The sequence below is a fragment of the Watersipora subatra genome, chromosome 2 (genome assembly GCF_963576615.1).
Source record: "Watersipora subatra chromosome 2, tzWatSuba1.1, whole genome shotgun sequence".
Classification (NCBI taxonomy): Eukaryota; Metazoa; Bryozoa; class Gymnolaemata; order Cheilostomatida; family Watersiporidae; genus Watersipora; species Watersipora subatra.
The window spans coordinates 46076498-46096175 of NC_088709.1; the positions used below are offsets into that span (position 1 = coordinate 46076498).

At 33.3% G+C, this 19678-nt stretch overlaps 1 protein-coding gene across 1 annotated transcript; it reads left to right on the forward strand.

The window, feature by feature from the left end:
* Positions 1–752: 752 nt before the first annotated feature.
* Positions 753–19422, forward strand: LOC137387098 (arylsulfatase B-like). Its single transcript, XM_068073399.1, has 10 exons — positions 753–878; positions 4879–5000; positions 6072–6344; positions 9909–10016; positions 11692–11817; positions 13250–13376; positions 14512–14665; positions 16530–16669; positions 17728–17873; positions 18921–19422. Exons 2-10 carry the CDS (start codon positions 4893–4895, stop codon positions 19260–19262), a joined length of 1524 nt encoding a protein of 507 aa, XP_067929500.1. The 5' UTR covers positions 753–878; positions 4879–4892; the 3' UTR covers positions 19263–19422.
* The last annotated feature ends 256 nt before the right edge of the window (positions 19423–19678 follow it).

Below are 19678 nucleotides of genomic sequence, written 5' to 3' on the forward strand. Positions count from 1 at the left end.
GGGAGATAATTATGTGTTAGGGTAGTTATAAAAAGGGAGATAATAATTTTAGTTTGTGATTAGTTTTTAATTTTAGTTTAATAACTATGTTATGATTTTATTCGCTTATATTTTTTATAGATTTTGATTGAAAACTTTAAATAAATATACACAATAAACAAAGGTTAAGTTGTTACTATTGTCAGTAGAATCTGTTTATGTATCGTGATAAACTATACTTAATATATGGCTGGTTTATTAAACAGTTTTAGAGCCATATCTATACAAGTTACCAATCTCAGAGTCTATTAGTGCTATAAAAAGAAGTTCTGCAAACAATTCCGGTATTGATTCATTGTTTACGGCGATGCTACAAAATTGAGTTGCTGTTTCTAAGGCGCATATGTAAATGTGTTCCGTTTTTGTCACTGAGTCAATTAGAGGGCACGATCAGAGTGCGCAAGTTGAGTGTGTCTCTGAAACTGGAGAGCATATAATGCTGGTAAAACAAACAAAACTTTCTGGCCTTTTCTGTTGTTAAAGTTCAAACTCATGAAGAGATTGCATTGTGCTTGCGAATATATCACTATTCATGTTAGCTATTATCACATGACAGCCGCAGAGCTTTAACAAAGGATATTGATCACACACTATAGCTTGACAGTTCAAAGAATACGTGCATTGTAGTAGTAGAATCACACAAAGTACTAGTCGATCGTAAACAGTAGCAGGGTATCTTTATAGCATAGCACACTGACCCGTCAAAGGTTACAGATGAGCAAGTGGACTGAACTCTGCCCCTAATTCAACCACCTAATTCTGACCCCGGACTCTGTTACTGAGGCAGTGTACTAGCGACTGCTAAAGCAGACCTAACCTAAGTAGAGAACTTGAGCAAGGTAAGTACAGTTGGATATTAACTGTTTATACCAAAGAGATGCTCTATAAAACATTTTTATCTTCACTTGAGAAGGTTGCTAATAACGGCAAGCGAGCATTTATAGTATGACATAATAGGTCAGGTTTTACATTAGTGATGTAATTACTGTTGAATAACTTGGTATTATAGGTATATTTGGAATTACTGTTGAATAACTTGTATCAGGTATATTTGTAACTACTGTTGAATAACTTTGTATTAGGTATATTTGTAACTACTGTTGAATAACTTGGTATTAGGTATATTTGTAACTACTGTTGAATAACTTAGTATTAGGTATATTTGTAACTACTGTTGAATAACTTGGTATTAAGTATATTTGTAACTACTGTTGAATAACTTGGTATTAGGTATATTTGTAATTACTGTTGAATAACTTGGTATTAGGTATATTTGTAACTACTGTTGTATAACTTGGTATTAGGTATATTTGTAACTACTGTTGAATAACTTGGTATTAGGTATATTTGTAACTACTGTTGTATAACTTGGTATTAGGTATATTTGTAACTACTGTTGAATAACTTGGTATTAGGTATATTTGTAACTACAGTTGAATAACTTGGTATTAGGTATATTTGTAATTACTGTTGATTAACTTGGTATTAGGTATATTTGTAACTACTGTTGAATAACTTGGTATTAGGTATATTTGTAACTACTGTTGTATAACTTGGTATTAGGTAAATTTGTAATTACTGTTGAATAACTTGGTATTAGGTATATTTGTAACTACTGTTGAATAACTTGTAATTAGGTATATTTGTAACTACAGTTGAATAACTTGGTATTAGGTATATTTGTAACTACTGTTGAATAACTTGGTATTAGGTATATTTGTAACTACTGTTGAATAACTTGGTATTAGGTATATTTGTAACTACTGTTGAATAACTTGGTATTAGGTATATTTGTAACTACTGTTGAATAACTTGATATTAGGTATAATTGTAACTACTGTTGAATAACTTGGTATTAGGTATATTTGTAACTACTGTTGAATAACTTGGTATTAGGTATATTTGTAACTACTGTTGAATAACTTGGTATTAGGTATATTTGTAACTACTGTTGAATAACTTGATATTACGTATATTTGTAACTACTGTTGAATAACTTGATATTATGTAAATTTGTAATTACTGTTGAAGAACTTGGTATTAGGTATATTTCTAACTAGTGTTGAATAACTTGATATTATGTAAATTTGTAATTACTGTTGAAGAACTTGGTATTAGGTATATTTGTAACTACTGTTGAATAACTTGGTATTAGGTATATTTGTAACTAGTGTTGAATAACTTGGTATTAGGTATATTTGTAACTACTGTTGAATAACTTGTTATTAGGTATATTTGTAACTACTGTTGAATAACTTGATATTACGTATATTTGTAACTACTGTTGAATAACTTGATATTATGTAAATTTGTAATTACTGTTGAAGAACTTGGTATTAGGTATATTTCTAACTAGTGTTGAATAACTTGATATTATGTAAATTTGTAATTACTGTTGAAGAACTTGGTATTAGGTATATTTGTAACTACTGTTGAATAACTTGATATTATGTAAATTTGTAATTACTGTTGAAGAACTTGGTATTAGGTATATTTGTAACTACTGTTGAATAACTTGGTATTAGGTATATTTGTAACTACTGTTGAATAACTTGGTATTAGGTATATTTGTAATTACTGTTGAATAACTTGGTATTAGGTATATTTGTAACTACTGTTGAATAACTTGATATTATGTAAATTTGTAATTACTGTTGAAGAACTTGGTATTAGGTATATTTGTAACTACTGTTGAATAACTTGGTATTAGGTATATTTGTAACTACTGTTGAATAACTTGGTATCAGGTATATTTGTAACTACTGTTGTATAACTTGGTATTAGGTATATTTGTAACTACTGTTGAATAACTTGGTGTTAGGTATATTTGTAACTACTGTTGAATAACTTGGTATTAGGTATATTTGTAACTACTGTTGACTAACTTGGTATTAGGTATATTTGTAATTACTGTTGAATAACTTGGTGTTAGATATATTTGTAACTACTGTTGAATAACTTGGTATTAGGTATATTTGTAACTACTGTTGAATAACTTGGTATTAGGTAAATTTGTAACTACTGTTGAATAACTTGGTATTAGGTATATTTGTAACTACTGTTGAATAACTTGGTATTAGGTATATTTGTAACTACTGTTGAATAACTTGATATTATGTATATTTGTAACTACTGTTGAATAACTTGATATTATGTAAATTTGTAATTACTGTTGAAGAACTTGGTATTAGGTATATTTGTAACTACTGTTGAATAACTTGATATTATGTAAATTTGTAATTACTGTTGAAGAACTTGGTATTAGGTATATTTGTAACTACTGTTGAATAACTTGGTATTAGGTATATTTGTAACTACTGTTAAATAACTTGGTATTAGGTATATTTGTAACTACTGTTGAATAACTTGTTATTAGGTATATTTGTAACTACTGTTGAATAACTTGATATTATGTAAATTTGTAATTACTGTTGAAGAACTTGGTATTAGGTATATTTGTAACTACTGTTGAATAACTTGGTATTAGGTATATTTGTAATTACTGTTGAAGAACTTGGTATTAGGTATATTTGTAACTACTGTTGAATAACTTGGTATTAGGTATATTTGTAACTACTGTTAAATAACTTGGTATTAGGTATATTTGTAACTACTGTTGAATAACTTGTTATTAGGTATATTTGTAACTACTGTTGAATAACTTGGTATTAGGTAAATTTGTAACTACTGTTGAATAACTTGGCATTAGGTATATTTGTAACTACTGTTGAATAACTTGATATTATGTATATTTGTAACTACTGTTGAATAACTTGATATTATGTAAATTTGTAATTACTGTTGAAGAACTTGGTATTAGGTATATTTGTAACTACTGTTGAATAACTTGATATTATGTAAATTTGTAATTACTGTTGAAGAACTTGGTATTATGTAAATTTGTAATTACCGTTGAAGAACTTGGTATTAGGTATATTTGTAACTACTGTTGAATAACTTGATATTATGTAAATTTGTAATTACTGTTGAAGAACTTGGTATTAGGTATATTTGTAACTACTGTTGAATAACTTGGTATTAGGTATATTTGTAACTACTGTTAAATAACTTGGTATTAGGTATATTTGTAACTACTGTTGAATAACTTGTTATTAGGTATATTTGTAACTACTGTTGAATAACTTGGTATTAGGTAAATTTGTAACTACTGTTGAATAACTTGGTATTAGATATATTTGTAACTACTGTTGAATAACTTGATATTATGTATATTTGTAACTACTGTTGAATAACTTGATATTATGTAAATTTGTAATTACTGTTGAAGAACTTGGTATTAGGTATATTTGTAACTACTGTTGAATAACTTGATATTATGTAAATTTGTAATTACTGTTGAAGAACTTGGTATTAGGTATATTTGTAACTACTGTTGAATAACTTGGTATTAGGTATATTTGTAACTACTGTTGAATAACTTGGTATTAGGTATATTTGTAATTACTGTTGAATAACTTGGTATTAGGTATATTTGTAACTACTGTTGAATAACTTGGTATTAGGTATATTTGTAACTACTGTTGAATAACTTGATATTATGTAAATTTGTAATTACTGTTGAAGAACTTGGTATTAGGTATATTTGTAACTACTGTTGAATAACTTGGTATTAGGTATATTTGTAACTACTGTTGAATAACTTGGTATTAGGTATATTTGTAACTACTGTTGAATAACTTGATATTAGGTATATTTGTAACTACTGTTGAATAACTTGATATTAGGTATATTTGCTCTTTGTGATTGCTACAATTATCTATTTGTCAGATTATTTGTCATGCCTTCATCAAACTTTCAAACAAGTTTCAAACTTTGCAGCTCGTAACGCAGCTATGATTCTCTTCGGCTCATTAAACATTCTCATATGGCTCCTGTTGAGTGTTGCTGTGGAGACCGAAGGGAGTAAGCCCAACATTGTCATTGTCATGGCTGATGACTTGGTAGGTAATAATAAATATTTTCAAATTATACATAGGGTTTTTTCCAATTTGGCACACTCTGTGGAAATGCTGGTGCGAGTGAGAAAGGCTATCTGCAGAATTCTAACAAAGCTGCCCTTCAATTAAGATCACAATACATGTTGCCAAATATTTTATTTATATTTATATATAAGCTGAGACAGAGGTTTGGTGGAATTGTATTTATGGATTTTTGTCTGTAGAATGGTTGGGATGTTAAGAGTATTTTTGCAGAATTGTGAATGGAAAAGAGTTGTTAACATTGTCACTTGAAGCTGCTAGGATGTCACATGACTATATAGACCAGCTGATACTCCCGTAAATATTTAATCGTTACTAACGCTTGACCCTACTAACAGCGTCAGCGCAGCAATTGTCCTGATGAGTGTTTGTCATGGACCCTTTGTTCTGTCTGTCTAGAAAAACAACCATTTTAGTCTTGGACCCTTTGCTCAGCCTGTCTCAATAAACAGCCACCTTCGGCTATGAACCCTTTGTTCTGTCTGTCTAAGTAGACAACCATTGTAATCTTGAACCTTTTGCCTGGTCTACGTGTATCTCAATAAACAGCCACTTTCGGCTTTGAACCCTTTTTTCTGTCTGTCTAGGTGAACAACCAATTTAGTTTTGAACCTTTTGTTTGGACTGTTTCAATGAACAACCATTTTTGGCTATGAACCCTTTGTTCTGTCTATTTTGGTAAACAACCATTTTAGTTTTAGACCTTTTGCTTGGTCTACATGTATCTCAATAAACAACCACTTTTGGCTATGGACCTTTTGTTCTGTCCCTAGAAAACCAAAGAATTTTGATCAAGGATAACTTATTTCAGCTGTCTATTTATTTCGTTATATCATCAAAGTTTCTATGCTGTAGAAAAAGTCTTGTCATTTTTTTGTTACTATTACTAGGAACTCTAAAGAAAATGAATATCACATCCCATAACTCTAATTAGCTAGAAAAAAGCAATCCAGCGTTAACTTCTTTCTACGAGTCCTAGTTTAAGGTCCAAGCCACCACAAGTTTATGCTGTACTTTATCAATGATTTTTAGGGCTACACAGATGTTGGGTTTCATGGGGGTGATGAGATACCCACCCCTTATATAGACAATCTAGCTCAAGGCGGTATCATACTAGATAACTATTATACACCAATGATATGTACACCATCAAGAGCTGCTCTACTTACTGGAAGACACCCAATGCAGCTGGGGTTACAGCATAGTGTGATTTGTGCTCCCTGTCCTTTTGGACTAGGACTGAATGAGACTTTACTGCCGGAGTTCCTGAAAAAATATGGCTATGCTACTCACATCGTCGGAAAGGTGAGAACTTCTAACAATGAATGGTGTTCAGCATAGATACAACTAGTGTAGAGTCAAGGTCTTACTGAATGAAGATATTACTGAATGGTAGAAGTACTGGATAAAGATAACATTAGTTGAGGGTGACAGGAGGTGGAAACAAGAGAGAGTAAGGAAGATGAAAATATTACTAGATGCTAATATTGGTTTGTGAAAGCACTGAGTAAGCTTAGTACTGGGTTGTGTTTGTATTGGTGTGTAGAGTAATGAGCTATCATACTGACTAAGACTGATGCATCTTCATAGTAGTTCTATATGAACTACTACATGTTAGTATAGTACTTCATATAGTAATAACCAAATAACCAATGTCAAACACACTATTTGACATTGGTGCATGTAAGTTGTCGTAACATGTGACCAAAATAGTTAGCATAAAATTGTACATCATCTGATGCCATAAAAGGCCACAAATGTGTTGCAGAAGCCGCTCGAACACTTTTTTGTCACCTTGATACCATCATGGTTGACAAGTTGAACATATTCCTAGTCACACTAGTTATAACTATTGCTATCTCTTATGCCATTATTATTACTGCTAAAAAGAACTAGTGTCACTACTACTATTGCCCAATAGATAATTATATAAAGTCTATTGACCTGCATTTGTGAAACCTACATACATGTAGCTGTAATGTGTCCGATCAGCTCAGTGAAAAAATAGCCATTAAACTTGTGTCTTTGCACAGCAAAACTAATCTCAGCATAAAATGCAAACATGTGTTCCATTGGCTCAACGCAAACGGATGATTGTGTTCATTTGAATAATTGGAGGCACGATATCCTAATTACAATACTACTCACCAATCAGAAATGTTTTGTACTAAGCCTACAAAAGTCGCTCCGTTTCTGCAACTTTTGGCTTCGATAGGCACAGAAAACGTGTTAAACTTTATGGAGTTAACTTACATGAATTCAGGGCTGATTTTCTAAGGTCAGCTTATGTGCGAGATATGTGTATAATCGGAGGTATATGATAAATGGTGGTAAAGAGTGATGGTAGTACTGAGTGATGGTAGTTCTGAGGGATGGTAGTACTGAGCGATGGTAGTACTGAGTGATGGTGGTACTGGGTGATGGTAGTACTGAGTGATGATAGTACTGAGTGATGGTAGTACTGAGTGATGGTGGTACAGAGTGATGGTTGTACTGAATGATGGTAATACTGAGTCATGGTGGTACTGAGTGGTGGTGGTACTGAGTGATTATAATACTGAGTAATGACAGTACTAAGTGATGGAAGTACTGGTTGATGGTAGTACTGAGTGATGGTAGTACTGAGTGATGGTGGTACTAAGTGATGGTAGTGCGGAGTGATGGTGGTACTGAGTGATGGTGGTACTGGGTAATGGTAGTACTGAGTGAGGATAGTACTGAGTGATGGTAGTACTGAGTGATGGTATATAGTAATGAGTGATGGTTGTACTGACTGATGGTGGTACTGAGTGATGGTAGTACTGAGTGATGGTAGTACTGAGTGATGGTAGTACTGAGTGATGGTAGTACTGAGTAATGGTTGTACTGAGTGATGGTAGTAGTGAGTAATGGTTGTACTGAGTGATGGTAGTACTGAGTGATGGTAGTTCTGAGTGATGGTAGTACTGAGTGATGGTGGTACTGGGTAATGGTAGTACTGAGTGAGGATAGTACTGAGTGATGGTAGTACTGAGTGATGGTATATAGTAATGAGTGATGGTTGTACTGACTGATGGTGGTACTGAGTGATGGTAGTACTGAGTGATGGTAGTACTGAGTGATGGTAGTACTGAGTGATGGTAGTACTGAGTAATGGTTGTACTGAGTGATGATAGTACTGAGTGATGATAGTACTGAGTGATGGTAGTACTGAGTGAAGATAGTGTCGGGCGTAATGTCAATGTTGGTACTAGTTAATAGTATCAGATGGTAGTATTGGGCAGAGGGCAGATGGCACCAAGTAGAACCACTACTGGGTATCACTTAGAGTTTATTATCTCAGAGTCATAGCTACCTAAAAATATGAATACCCTTATGTACAGCGGTATGAGAAATAAACTGAACCCCCTTTTTGGAAAACTAACATTCTTGTTTCAAACATTGTTACTCATTATGAGTTTAGTCAACAGCCATAACTTATGGTAAGTTAATCCTCATTTTGTTTTTATTTCAAATACGTAAATCAAACAGCTGTAAAATTATGTTTTTGAATTATTATGTTGGCTAAATTCTGAACACTTTATTTTGTTAATGGTTGAAGATAACAATCTGTACAGATAAGATTACACTTCATACATTTGTTTTTGCTTATTTCAAAACTAGATTTGCCTATGAGACTAGATTTTGGAAACAAAGAAATCGAGATACAATAAATTGTCTCATGAAACTCGGTAATATGTAGTCTTATCAGTGTTATTACATTGGTTCAAGAAACTGCATCTAATTCTATTTAGGTGCTGATCCTACTGATTATTTGATGGAATACTCTCAATCTTGGAAAGATTTTGAATTTAGCAGTACAATATATATAATATATGTTTGTTTACTTATAACAAGGACAGAAACAACAAATTATAAATAAGTTTGAGACATTTGTTCAATGAACAAAGTGTGCCAGTTTATATTGCACACCACTGTACAAATGCTCCAAGCACTTTATGGGTAGAGCCATTACTAGCATTTTGAAGAGCCACAGGTATATCACATAGAGTATCAAATAGAGTGACCCTCACTTGCTCATATAACAAAAAGTTATCTTCAATATTTCCTAAATCCGTTAGCATTTCATTGAGCCATTACCGACATATTTTCATAAAGCCATTCTTAGCATCCCAAAAGTTTAGATTCATGAAGCTACTCATTGTATTTCATGAAACCATTTTTGTGATTTGTCACAATCTATAGAACTCTCTATAACCTTCCGTCTATACAATAACAAGGGCAGTGTCTGTCTTTCCGTCTGTCCAATGTGGCGTATAGAGGTTAGCACAAATATTACTCCATACAGCTTGATAGATCAGCACTCTAATATCTGCACCAATCAACCACCCATTGGCATGTCAGAATAACTGCGCGTATGGTTATTACACCTGAACACCCGTTACTAACTGCCAGGGTACTAGTCCTGATGTCTCAAGTCATGCCTAGAGGTTAGGGAAAAATATTGCTTTCAAATGGATTCAAACTTGGGACTTTCAACTTGGTAGACAAACACTCTACCAGCTGCGCCGATCGACCACTCTGCCACATCCTGGAATAATTGTACGGTACAGTTAAACTTGATGATCTCTCACGGCGCACCATTCTACCAGGACACTAGAAATAAATTAAACGCCGAGATTTGCTCCTTAATTTGACAGAGCGATGTTAGTCATTATGAGTCATGTTAATAACTTTGTAGAGCTTTTTGCAGCCAGTTTTGGCCTTTTATAAACCCATTTATTGATTTGGTTCATTTAATAATGCCTGCGTTTCCTATTAGATTATGTTGCTATTTGTTCTTGTTTGCTCATCTGAAGATGTGTACCTGCACCTTTAACTGTTCTACAGTGGCACCTTGGCAGCTTCACAAGCGAATATACTCCGACTCACCGAGGCTTTGACAGCCACCTTGGATTTTGGGGAACAAGAACTGACTACTTCTCGCATGACACCGGGGTTTGCTTTTTATTTATATTATTTATATATTTATTTATATATTTATTTAAATATCATGAAGGGTAAATGATGGTTATGTATTTACTATTTTACCATCTGAGACTCATTCAGGTTCGCATAATGCAGATTTGGCAACTTGCCAGTTGTTTATTTCTGATATAGAGGAAAAAAACGTTTTATTAAAAAGGTGAAACTCTTTTAATTACTTCACCTAAAAAACTCTTCACTTTGTTTGTATCTTATGACTGAGAGGTATAACTCAATAGCAGCTTGCAACACCTTTAGAGATGATTGTTTGAACTGCTTCAGCGTCATAAAAGATTTTCTTCATTGTTGAGTCAACTACACTTAAATCATTCCTATATAGTTTTATAATAAAGCCATGCTAGCCTGTGGGTTAGCTCTAATACTTGTCTCAAAGTCTAAAATATATTCTCTGAAGCAAAGGAAAGAATACTGTGTCTTTATGATCATTTAAGCACTTATTAAGTTCGGCTTTCGTAAGTGTGAAATGAGAATTTTACCAAGTTTCTATAGTCTTACCTCCTCGTGTTTAGATTTATGCCAAAACTAATAATATATCTACCTGCGTTGATCTGCCTTTTGCGCGTTGGGTTGCTGAAACACTGCCAACTATGCATTTTAATTGCTTATTGTGCATTACCTCAAGCTGGAAGTATGGCTAAGATTATTTTAGGTAATTTTAGCTGAAAATTGAAAAAACCAATCTGTTAACATGTTTTAAATGCAGAAAAATGTGAAAAGGTTTTGAAAGTGCTGTTATTTTATTGTGTAAATAAATTTGATAAAATATGCAAACTAAAGTTTAACTAATATTAAAATTGTTAATTTAGATCTGTTGCAGTAATAATATAATATTGTTGGTATTGATAGGCAACAGAGTGCGATAGATATAAGTTCCCCTTCAAGGAGTGCGAATTCAAAGTATCAATTGGAATAAACACATGGCCGTATTAATGATGAGATTGGTTTATTAGGCTAATCTAAAAGAATTTCATTTTAAGCAAAAACAATAAAAAACAATTAAAATGAAACAAAGCTTAAGAACAATGAAAGTGGCGCTGTAATAACGTATTGCACATATCAAAGTTTTAATTGGTTGAGCAAATAGTCACATAAACCAATATGATGAGACTTTGTATTCACTGGTTGTTCACAAGCATAGCAAACTATTATAAATTGTTTTATGAAGAAGTTACCCTTGATTTATCCAAAGCTATTTGGCTGCAACATTTTTTGTAACATGCACTTGTTTTTAATCTGTCTCATTGCATCTAGCAGGGCGGAACTAGCAGGGCCGGATTAGGAAGGTGCAGACTAGCGGAGCTGGACTAGGAGGGCGGGACTAGCAGTGCCGGACCAGCAGGGCCGGAATAGGAAAGTGGGGACTAGCGGGGCTGCACTAGGAGGGCGGGACTAACAAGGCCAGACTAACGGGCTAGACTAGGAGGGTGGTACTAGTAGACGTGTGCTAGTTTGTTTGCTAATCATATGGAATAAATGAGAAAAGAAAGCTGTTCTGTGTGACGTCAGGTCATCGTATTCTGTCACTGCTTTACTAGTAAAAGCATTGTTTTACCTGAGCCATAGCTTGTAGAGATTTTCATGTAGTTCCTCATTAATTTTATCAATTGGTCTTTCTCTTGTTTGAAAGGGTAACCATGGCGGATTGGATTTTTGGGAGAACATGACAGTAGCTAGAGAGTATAATGGTAGTTATGGTACTGAGTTATTTGGAAACAAAGCTGTTGATCTGATCATGAGTCATGACCAGTCCAAGGTGAGTCATAATAGTATATATGGTGCTAAATTATTTGGGAACATAACTGTTGATCTAATCATGAGTCATAACTAGTCTAATGTGAGTCATAATGGTAGGTATGGTACTGAGTTATTTGGAAACAAAGCTGTTGATCTGATCATGAGTCATGACCAGTCCAAGGTGAGTCATAATAGTATATATGGTGCTAAATTATTTGGGAACATAACTGTTGATCTAATCATGAGTCATAACTAGTCTAATGTGAGTCATAATGGTAGGTATGGTACTGACTTATTTGGGAACAGAGCTGTTGATCTAATCATGAGTCATAATTAGTCTAAGGCGAGTCATAATGGTAGTTATGGTACTGAGTTATTTGGGAACAGAGCTGTTGATCTGATCATGAGTCATAACTAGTCTAAGGTGAGTCATAATGGTAGTTATGGTACTGAGTTATTTGAGAACATAGCTGTTGATCTGATCATGAGTCATAACTAGTCTAAGGCGAGTCATAATGGTAGTTATAGTACTAAGTTATTTGGGAACAGAGCTGTTGATCTGATCATGAGTCATAACCAGTCTAAGGTGAGTCATAATGGTAGTTATGGTACTGACTTATTTGGGAACAGAGTTGTTGATCTGATCATGAGTCATAACCAGTCTAAGGTGAGTCATAATGGTAGTTATGGTACTGAGTTATTTGAGAACAGAACTGTTGATTTGATCATGAGTCATAATTAGTCTAAGGTGAGTCATAATGGTAGGTATGGTACTGACTTATTTGGGAACAGAGTTGTTGATCTGATCATGAGTCATAACCAGTCTAAGGTGAGTCATAATGGTAGTTATGGTACTGAGTTATGTGGGAACAGAGCTGTTGATCTGATCATGAGTCATAACTAGTCTAAGGTGAGTCATAATGGTAGTTATGGTACTGAGTTATTTGGGAACAGAGCTGTTGATCTGATTATGAGTCATAACTAGGCTAATGTGAGTCATAATGGTAGGTATGGTACTGGGTTATTTGAGGACAGAGCTATTGATATGAAAGTCAGTAATGGTCAGCCTAAGGTGGGTAGCTTGTAAATTTTTTGTTCATAGCTTTGTGAATCGCAGGTTAGAAAGTATAATGTGTTATTAGTGTTATTACTGGGTTCTTTGCCTTATCTATATGCATGCTTATGCATTAATATATTAAATATGGTTTTGATATTGCTGAATAAATTCCAGTTGGCATAAGATAAATATATTAGGAGTACTGAAAATGAGTACAGACCCTGAACTATGAAATGTAGCTTTAGGAACAAGTTGAATGTCAGCGGCAACATACTAATTGTGACAGTTGGTACAATTATGTATTCTTCAGTAAGAGTCTTCTGCCAGTAGGATAATCAGCTAGCATACTGACAGCAGCTCAGGATAACATCATTTTTTCTTTTGTTGTTGTTAGCCCATGCTGCTTTACCTTGCTCACCAAGCAGTGCATGCTGGGAAACCACCTCAGCTCTTGAAGGCACCGCAGGAATATCTGGACAGATTTAAGTTTATCAAACATGATGGGAGACGTCGATACGCAGGTTAGTAAATACACCGGTTAGTATATACACAGGTTAGTAAATACACAGGTTAGGATATACACAGGCTAGTAAATACACAGGTTAGTAGATTCACAGGTTAGTAGATATACAGGTTAGTAGATACACAGGTTAGTAGATACACAGGTAAGTAGATACACAGATTAGTTGATATGCAGGTTAGTAGACACACAGGTTAGTATGTATACAGGTTAGTAGATGCACAGGTTAGTAGATACACAGGTAAGTAGATACACAAGTTAGTGGATATACAGATTAGTAGATACACAGGTTAGTGGATACACAAGTTAGTAGATATACAGGTTAGTAGATACACAGGTTAGTAGGTACACAAGTTAGTAGATATACAGGTTAGTAGATACACAAGTTAGTAGATACACATGTTAGTAGATACACAGATTAGTAGATGCACAGATTAGTAGATACACAGGTTAGTAGATACACAGGTTAGTAGATATGCAAGTTAGTAAATATACAAGTTAGTATATTCAGAGGTCACAATTTATGCAAATTCTGTTTAGACTCAATAGTTTACGAGTTATGCAAGGGATATATGACTACTATTACGTGCAGGCCTTTTTATTTTATAGTAGAATGTTTATCAGACACAATGTTGGAAGTTTAGTACAAGGTTTTTAAAGAACTTATTATTGTCTCAATCACATCTCTTGAATTTCTCAGCAGTTGTATTAGAGAAGTTTGTGACCTATTTATTGATCGCTCAGCAAGTGCCTTTTTGTAACTTTACATGACTGTCCGGTGAACGGATCACAAATATATCGTAATCAAGTGTTTGTTGTTATCTAAGATATACATAATAGATAATTGTTTTCTTTTTCATTTCAGTTAACAAAGGAAAATAAACTAACTAGCCTCCTTTTTTCGTACAGTTTTATTGCATCGCTGTTTGACGAACTTATTTGAATGCTTATCTAAGCCATCAGTTAAAAAATCATTCAGTTTAAATTACAAATGTCCAAGATGACGATGGCTTCATTCTGCTGACATGTTACCCCGGCTAGGCTATAGAAGTTGGAAAGAAGTTCTATAATAAATTGCTAACTGTTTTCTTGTAAGCACCTTTTTACTTCTTGATTGCATCTATCATCACTTACAGCTATGCTCTCAGTGTTAGATGACTCCATAGGAAATCTGACTGCAGCTCTAAAAAAGAGTGGAATGTATGAGAACACAATTCTCATATTCACTACTGATAACGGAGGACCCTCCGCTGGCTTTGATGGAAACTATGCCTCTAATTGGCCATTAAGGTAAGAATACAATTTTTTTAAAAGTATTTATGAGCTTTTAAAGCTCATAATCATTCATTAGATTTTAGCTGATTTCTACTTGCTTCAGTTGATAATAGAAGTTATATGCTTTTTATGTTTTATTTTCTCCTCCGTTTCTATTGGTTATAAGAGGGCATGGCTCCACGTTGCAAATGGATATAATTTAAAAGTGAAGAGGACGCAGTTTTATTGTGTGGCCAGCCAATGTTGGCTGGACACACAGCGTTGATGCAATAGAGAGCCATGGCTCTCTATTGTATAATAATTGATATTAAGTTTATATATTATTGATATTAAGTTTATATATTAATAATAATTGATAATAAGTTTTGCTTTAAATTTATGGTTTAAAGCTCAGCCAGTTATGAGCATTTTATGAATATTCAAAATTGTCCGCCCATATAAAAGCAGAAAAAGTAGCAAATTTTAGTGACAGACATTTTTGTTAGCAATACTTTTAATATATGCTAGTACTCCGGAACAAAAATTAAAACGATTTTTGGAAGTATGTAACCATATTTTAATATAGACTGTTATGATAGCGAATTTTACATCGTATTTTATTGTTTTAAAAAATCATATACATGTATGTATTACATAGCTTATCTACGTTAAATTTAATTGTCAACAATTTGTGATAAATTTTTATACTGGGCAATATTTTTGTCAGATTTGGTAAAAAAGTTTTTTGCTTTGGTAGACAATTTAGCTGAAATGTAATTGTTGACCAAAAGTTACTAGAATGGAAGTTTTTTAACTCTTTGTGGTTTTATCTTTTGTCAGTGTTTTCCGCTGTCGCCAGTTGTTTGATAGATTTGGTAAAGGATTTTGATTGCAATGTTAAACTAACAGTTGGACAACAGTGACATTGTGATAATAGCTCTTGTATTACAACCATCGGGTGGTCATTTGTAACAATCCCTGTTTTAAAAAGTCGTGTTTGTGTCATCGCTTTACTGACAGTCGCTATTATGAAAGTTGTTATAAGGAGCCCCAATTTAAAGTTGATTACTTTTGCAATTCATTATTTTCAACATATTGCATGAGATATTTCACGAAACTTTGCAGTTTTTATGTAAAAAGCTTGCATAAATTATAAACGAAACATACAAACAATAAAAAAAGTTAAATTAAATTTACTTAATTAAATTAATTGAAATAAATTACATGCAATAAAGTTACACCGCATAATTTTATTACTCCACTACCAAACCTATGCATTGCAGAGCCTATACTTTTATCATGTTTTGTCAAATTAAAGTAACAATGAAAAACTATTTTTACTGATTATTATTCTATTAATTCAGTTTTTTATATTATTCAAGTTTTTACATTTAATTATCACTTACTTTTGTATAATTATTTTATTACTTTTATATGTAGCCTAATTAATTAAAGTGTCTCTCATCATTTTTGGCTCTGGAACCAATTAAACCAAACACTCTTATCAGAATAGTTGCTCCAAAACATAAAGCTTTCAATATATAAGCCAAATATTCAGATGAATAAACTTTGTATGCTGAGGTTTGACCATATCAGAGGTTAGCTTCTCTGTGCTTTCGGTTAATAAAAACTTGCAATTTAGCCTTTCACAATAGCCTCTATCTGTGGTTTAATGATTAGACACTGTTTAGTATAACAGCATAGAATTGAGGAAACCCTCGAACAGACCCCGCTCATCATAAGAGAACATCAGCTAAACTCAGATCAAGCTATTAATACATTTTTTCAGCTACTCTAATCAGTAAAAGTAGATTTTTTAGAATGTTCTGGAAATTTTAGTTTGAAGACCTATGACCTTGATCATCATTGGCTTAGTAAACATGCAAAATGGCGATTTTAGGGGCTGCAAGTATACCAACTGGGAAGGGGGTGTGAGGGGCGCTGCCTTCATACACAGTCCATTGCTTAAGAACCCTGGTACAACTTCCCATCACCTCATGCATATCTCTGATTGGCTACCAACTATCATTTCAGCTATTGGTATGTGTAATTTTTTGTCCAAGTACATCAGTTTGAAATCCCAGGCTATTTACCTTTGATATTACCGTAAAATCTTCATTTGAATGGCACGGTGCTCTATTTTTTTACCCTTCCTCTGTAGTGGCATTTTATTAGAGTTGATGCTCAGATAAAGGGTGGCACTGTATGTTTCGATTAGGTCGTCATAATTTTAGAAAGATGATTTTAACCATTTCACAGCCAAAGCAATGCTAATGCCGACTATATTTGCAACCATTTTCCATTTACGTCAAAGTACGAGACTGAGTTAAACACAGAACTGTTACTAGCTGGATACAATTATTAATTATTTTGATATCACTTTTAAAGTTTCAAAGGAAAATTGTAAAGCTTTTAGAATTGAAAACGGATTTTGATTCATCATAACAATGGCTGCCATTAAGTCGTACAATGTTCCTGAAGTGTATTCCCATCATTCAACAAAACACTTTGAAGTCTTCAGGTCAGATTGTAAACTGCCGTATGGACGAATCCTAAAACAATGGATAGGATTTAGACCTCAGTGACTTCAAATCAGTGTGTAGTTCTGATGGTTGCGACGATCAATCTTCTCATGTATACCGTCACTGAAACCATGGCAACTACTACAGCAACAACAAAATAATTAATTATTATTGATTTAACATCATTAGTATTGTTATAATTATTGTAAGTGTTGTTACATATAACTATTATAACATTATTAGAACGATTTTGTAAACACTTTTCCACTGATCACTTTCTATTATGGCTTTGAAAAAATCTAACAAAATCAAAGTTGCCGTAAAATAAAGATGGCATTCAATTAAAGGCTGGCACTGTATTTTTCAACCCTTCTCTTATATTGGTGATCTATTAGAAGAGGAGTTTAAATAATGGTAGGGTTTCGAATAAGAGCTTTACAGTAAATTAACTTTGAACTTAAATTATTGGAATGATGATTTTCAGTTGCACTATCATATCTTCTACAAACCTGTTCTGAATTGCAAATCTTTGAGGCATACATGAATATATGTTTAACCAATAATGATTTTTGCTAGGAGAAACACTACCGAAGGATATTGACTTTTATGGGGTGGATCAATGGCCGTCTATACAGTTCAACGCCCCCTCAGCTCGTAAGGAAGTCATGCATAACTATGATGATGGAGCAGGGGCTATCAGATACGGAGACTATAAACTTGTGGTAGGTTTAGGACAACTCTTAACCTACATGTGTTTAGAAATACATCATGGAAAGACTACCCTCTGATAGCTTGCTTTGACTGTCATTTACATAGATAGGCCATTTCTTAGAGAACGTCTGAAAATTATTTTTGTTATCAACTTATTAATGATAATAATAATATACTAATTATTATTTGAATTGATTAATTTAATAATTAACAATCAATTAATTTAATAATTAACTCAAACAAAACAAAACAATAGGTAAATTGATGACCTTTTTATTTGATGTTAGAATTGAGCAAGCTTTAGAATATTGACTAATATGTACTCATGTTTTAGAATTTATACGGAAAGAATGCTATATAAATAGTTGTTTGCTCTTTGTGTACTGATTTTTCAAGAGAAAACAATTCTAGTTCCAATTTCGTACTAAACTTTCATTTAAACTTAATCACATACTACTTGGCTCACAAGGAACAGTTTTTTATACATTAGCATAATGTATACTATAATGTAAATTTCACTAAATGTAAAGGATTTTTATGTAAAATTTTTTCCTTCGTGTTACATAAAAAAACCCCATATAACACAAAACATAAAGTCAGTGCAACTTTTCAAATTTGATTTGAATAATGAGAATTTTGTAACCTTAAAAATATTACTTTCTCTCTTGATGCATTTGGGAAATAAAACCATGCATATGGATATCTCTATTATATATACTAGTACCTTTGCAGTGTAGTGTGCGGTGCAAGATGGTCTATCCAATATCACCACCGTTACTGTACAATCACTAAATGTAAAAGTTAGGTTTAGCATTTTTTATTTAAAGTGCTAAAGGGGTGAGTTTGTGAAGATCTTGGAATGTATTAGGCCCTCAACATGTATTTTACTGTTCATATAACATAAAATCCCTCCCTACAAAGTAAAGTTTCTCAGGACAGATTATTTCCGATGCAGGCCCATTTACTGTATTTATAGTCTACATGTAATTATCCACTGCTACTCACATAGTCTCATCTGGTCTTAAGCTTATTAAGGTCTTGTCTATTAAATCTTGAAGGTCTGCTGCACTGAAAATGAAAGGAATGGTTGGTACCCTGAGGAGCATTTATATATCGGAGCCAATCAGAAACCTTACATTCACTGTGGCGAGCGCAACTCCTCTCTACCTTCCTGCACCTCAGCTGATAAATATTGTTTGTTTGACATTGCATCCGATCCATGTGAATACAACAATATTGCTTCGCTCATGCCTGATCTAGCTGAGAAACTGTATAATAAGCTGATGATGTTTGCTGATGCTGCTCAGCCTCCTAGAAACAAACCTGCAGATCCGGCTGCGTACCCGGCCTTGCACAATGGACACTGGACAGACTGGCTCGATAAACATCCAGTCTTTTGATTGTAACAGCAAATACTTATTATGTATTTGGGCGGTTATAAAAGGGGAGTTAATTATGTGTTTAATAATTGTGTTATGATTTTATTCGCATTTTATTTATAAGTTCGTTATAGATTATGATTGAAAACTTTAAATAAATATACACAGTAGACAAAGGTTACTATTTGTCAGTAGAATCTGTTCATATTTCCTGTTATTGACAACAAAGAATGGTTGATATTCTATCAAAGTCTGAGAGTCATAAGTTCTGCCTCTATTTTATTTAGTTAGGGGTCCTTGCGGAAGCAGCTAATCCAAAATTCCTGCCCAACTAAACATATATCGTAAAAACTGGTTCTAATATGATACATACAATAAAATACATACAATTTTAACTTGATACCCAAAACACCAACTAGAATTCAGAAAGAAATGGC

Coding starts and splice junctions, on each gene's coding strand:
- LOC137387098 (XM_068073399.1), top strand. CDS start 4,893: ATGATTCTCTTCGGCTCATTAAACATTCTCATATGGCTCCTGTTGAGT. Junction 5,001..6,071: donor TTGTCATGGCTGATGACTTG/GTAGGTAATAAT, acceptor AATGATTTTTAG/GGCTACACAGATGTTGGGTT. Junction 11,818..13,249: donor TGAGTCATGACCAGTCCAAG/GTGAGTCATAAT, acceptor TGTTGTTGTTAG/CCCATGCTGCTTTACCTTGC.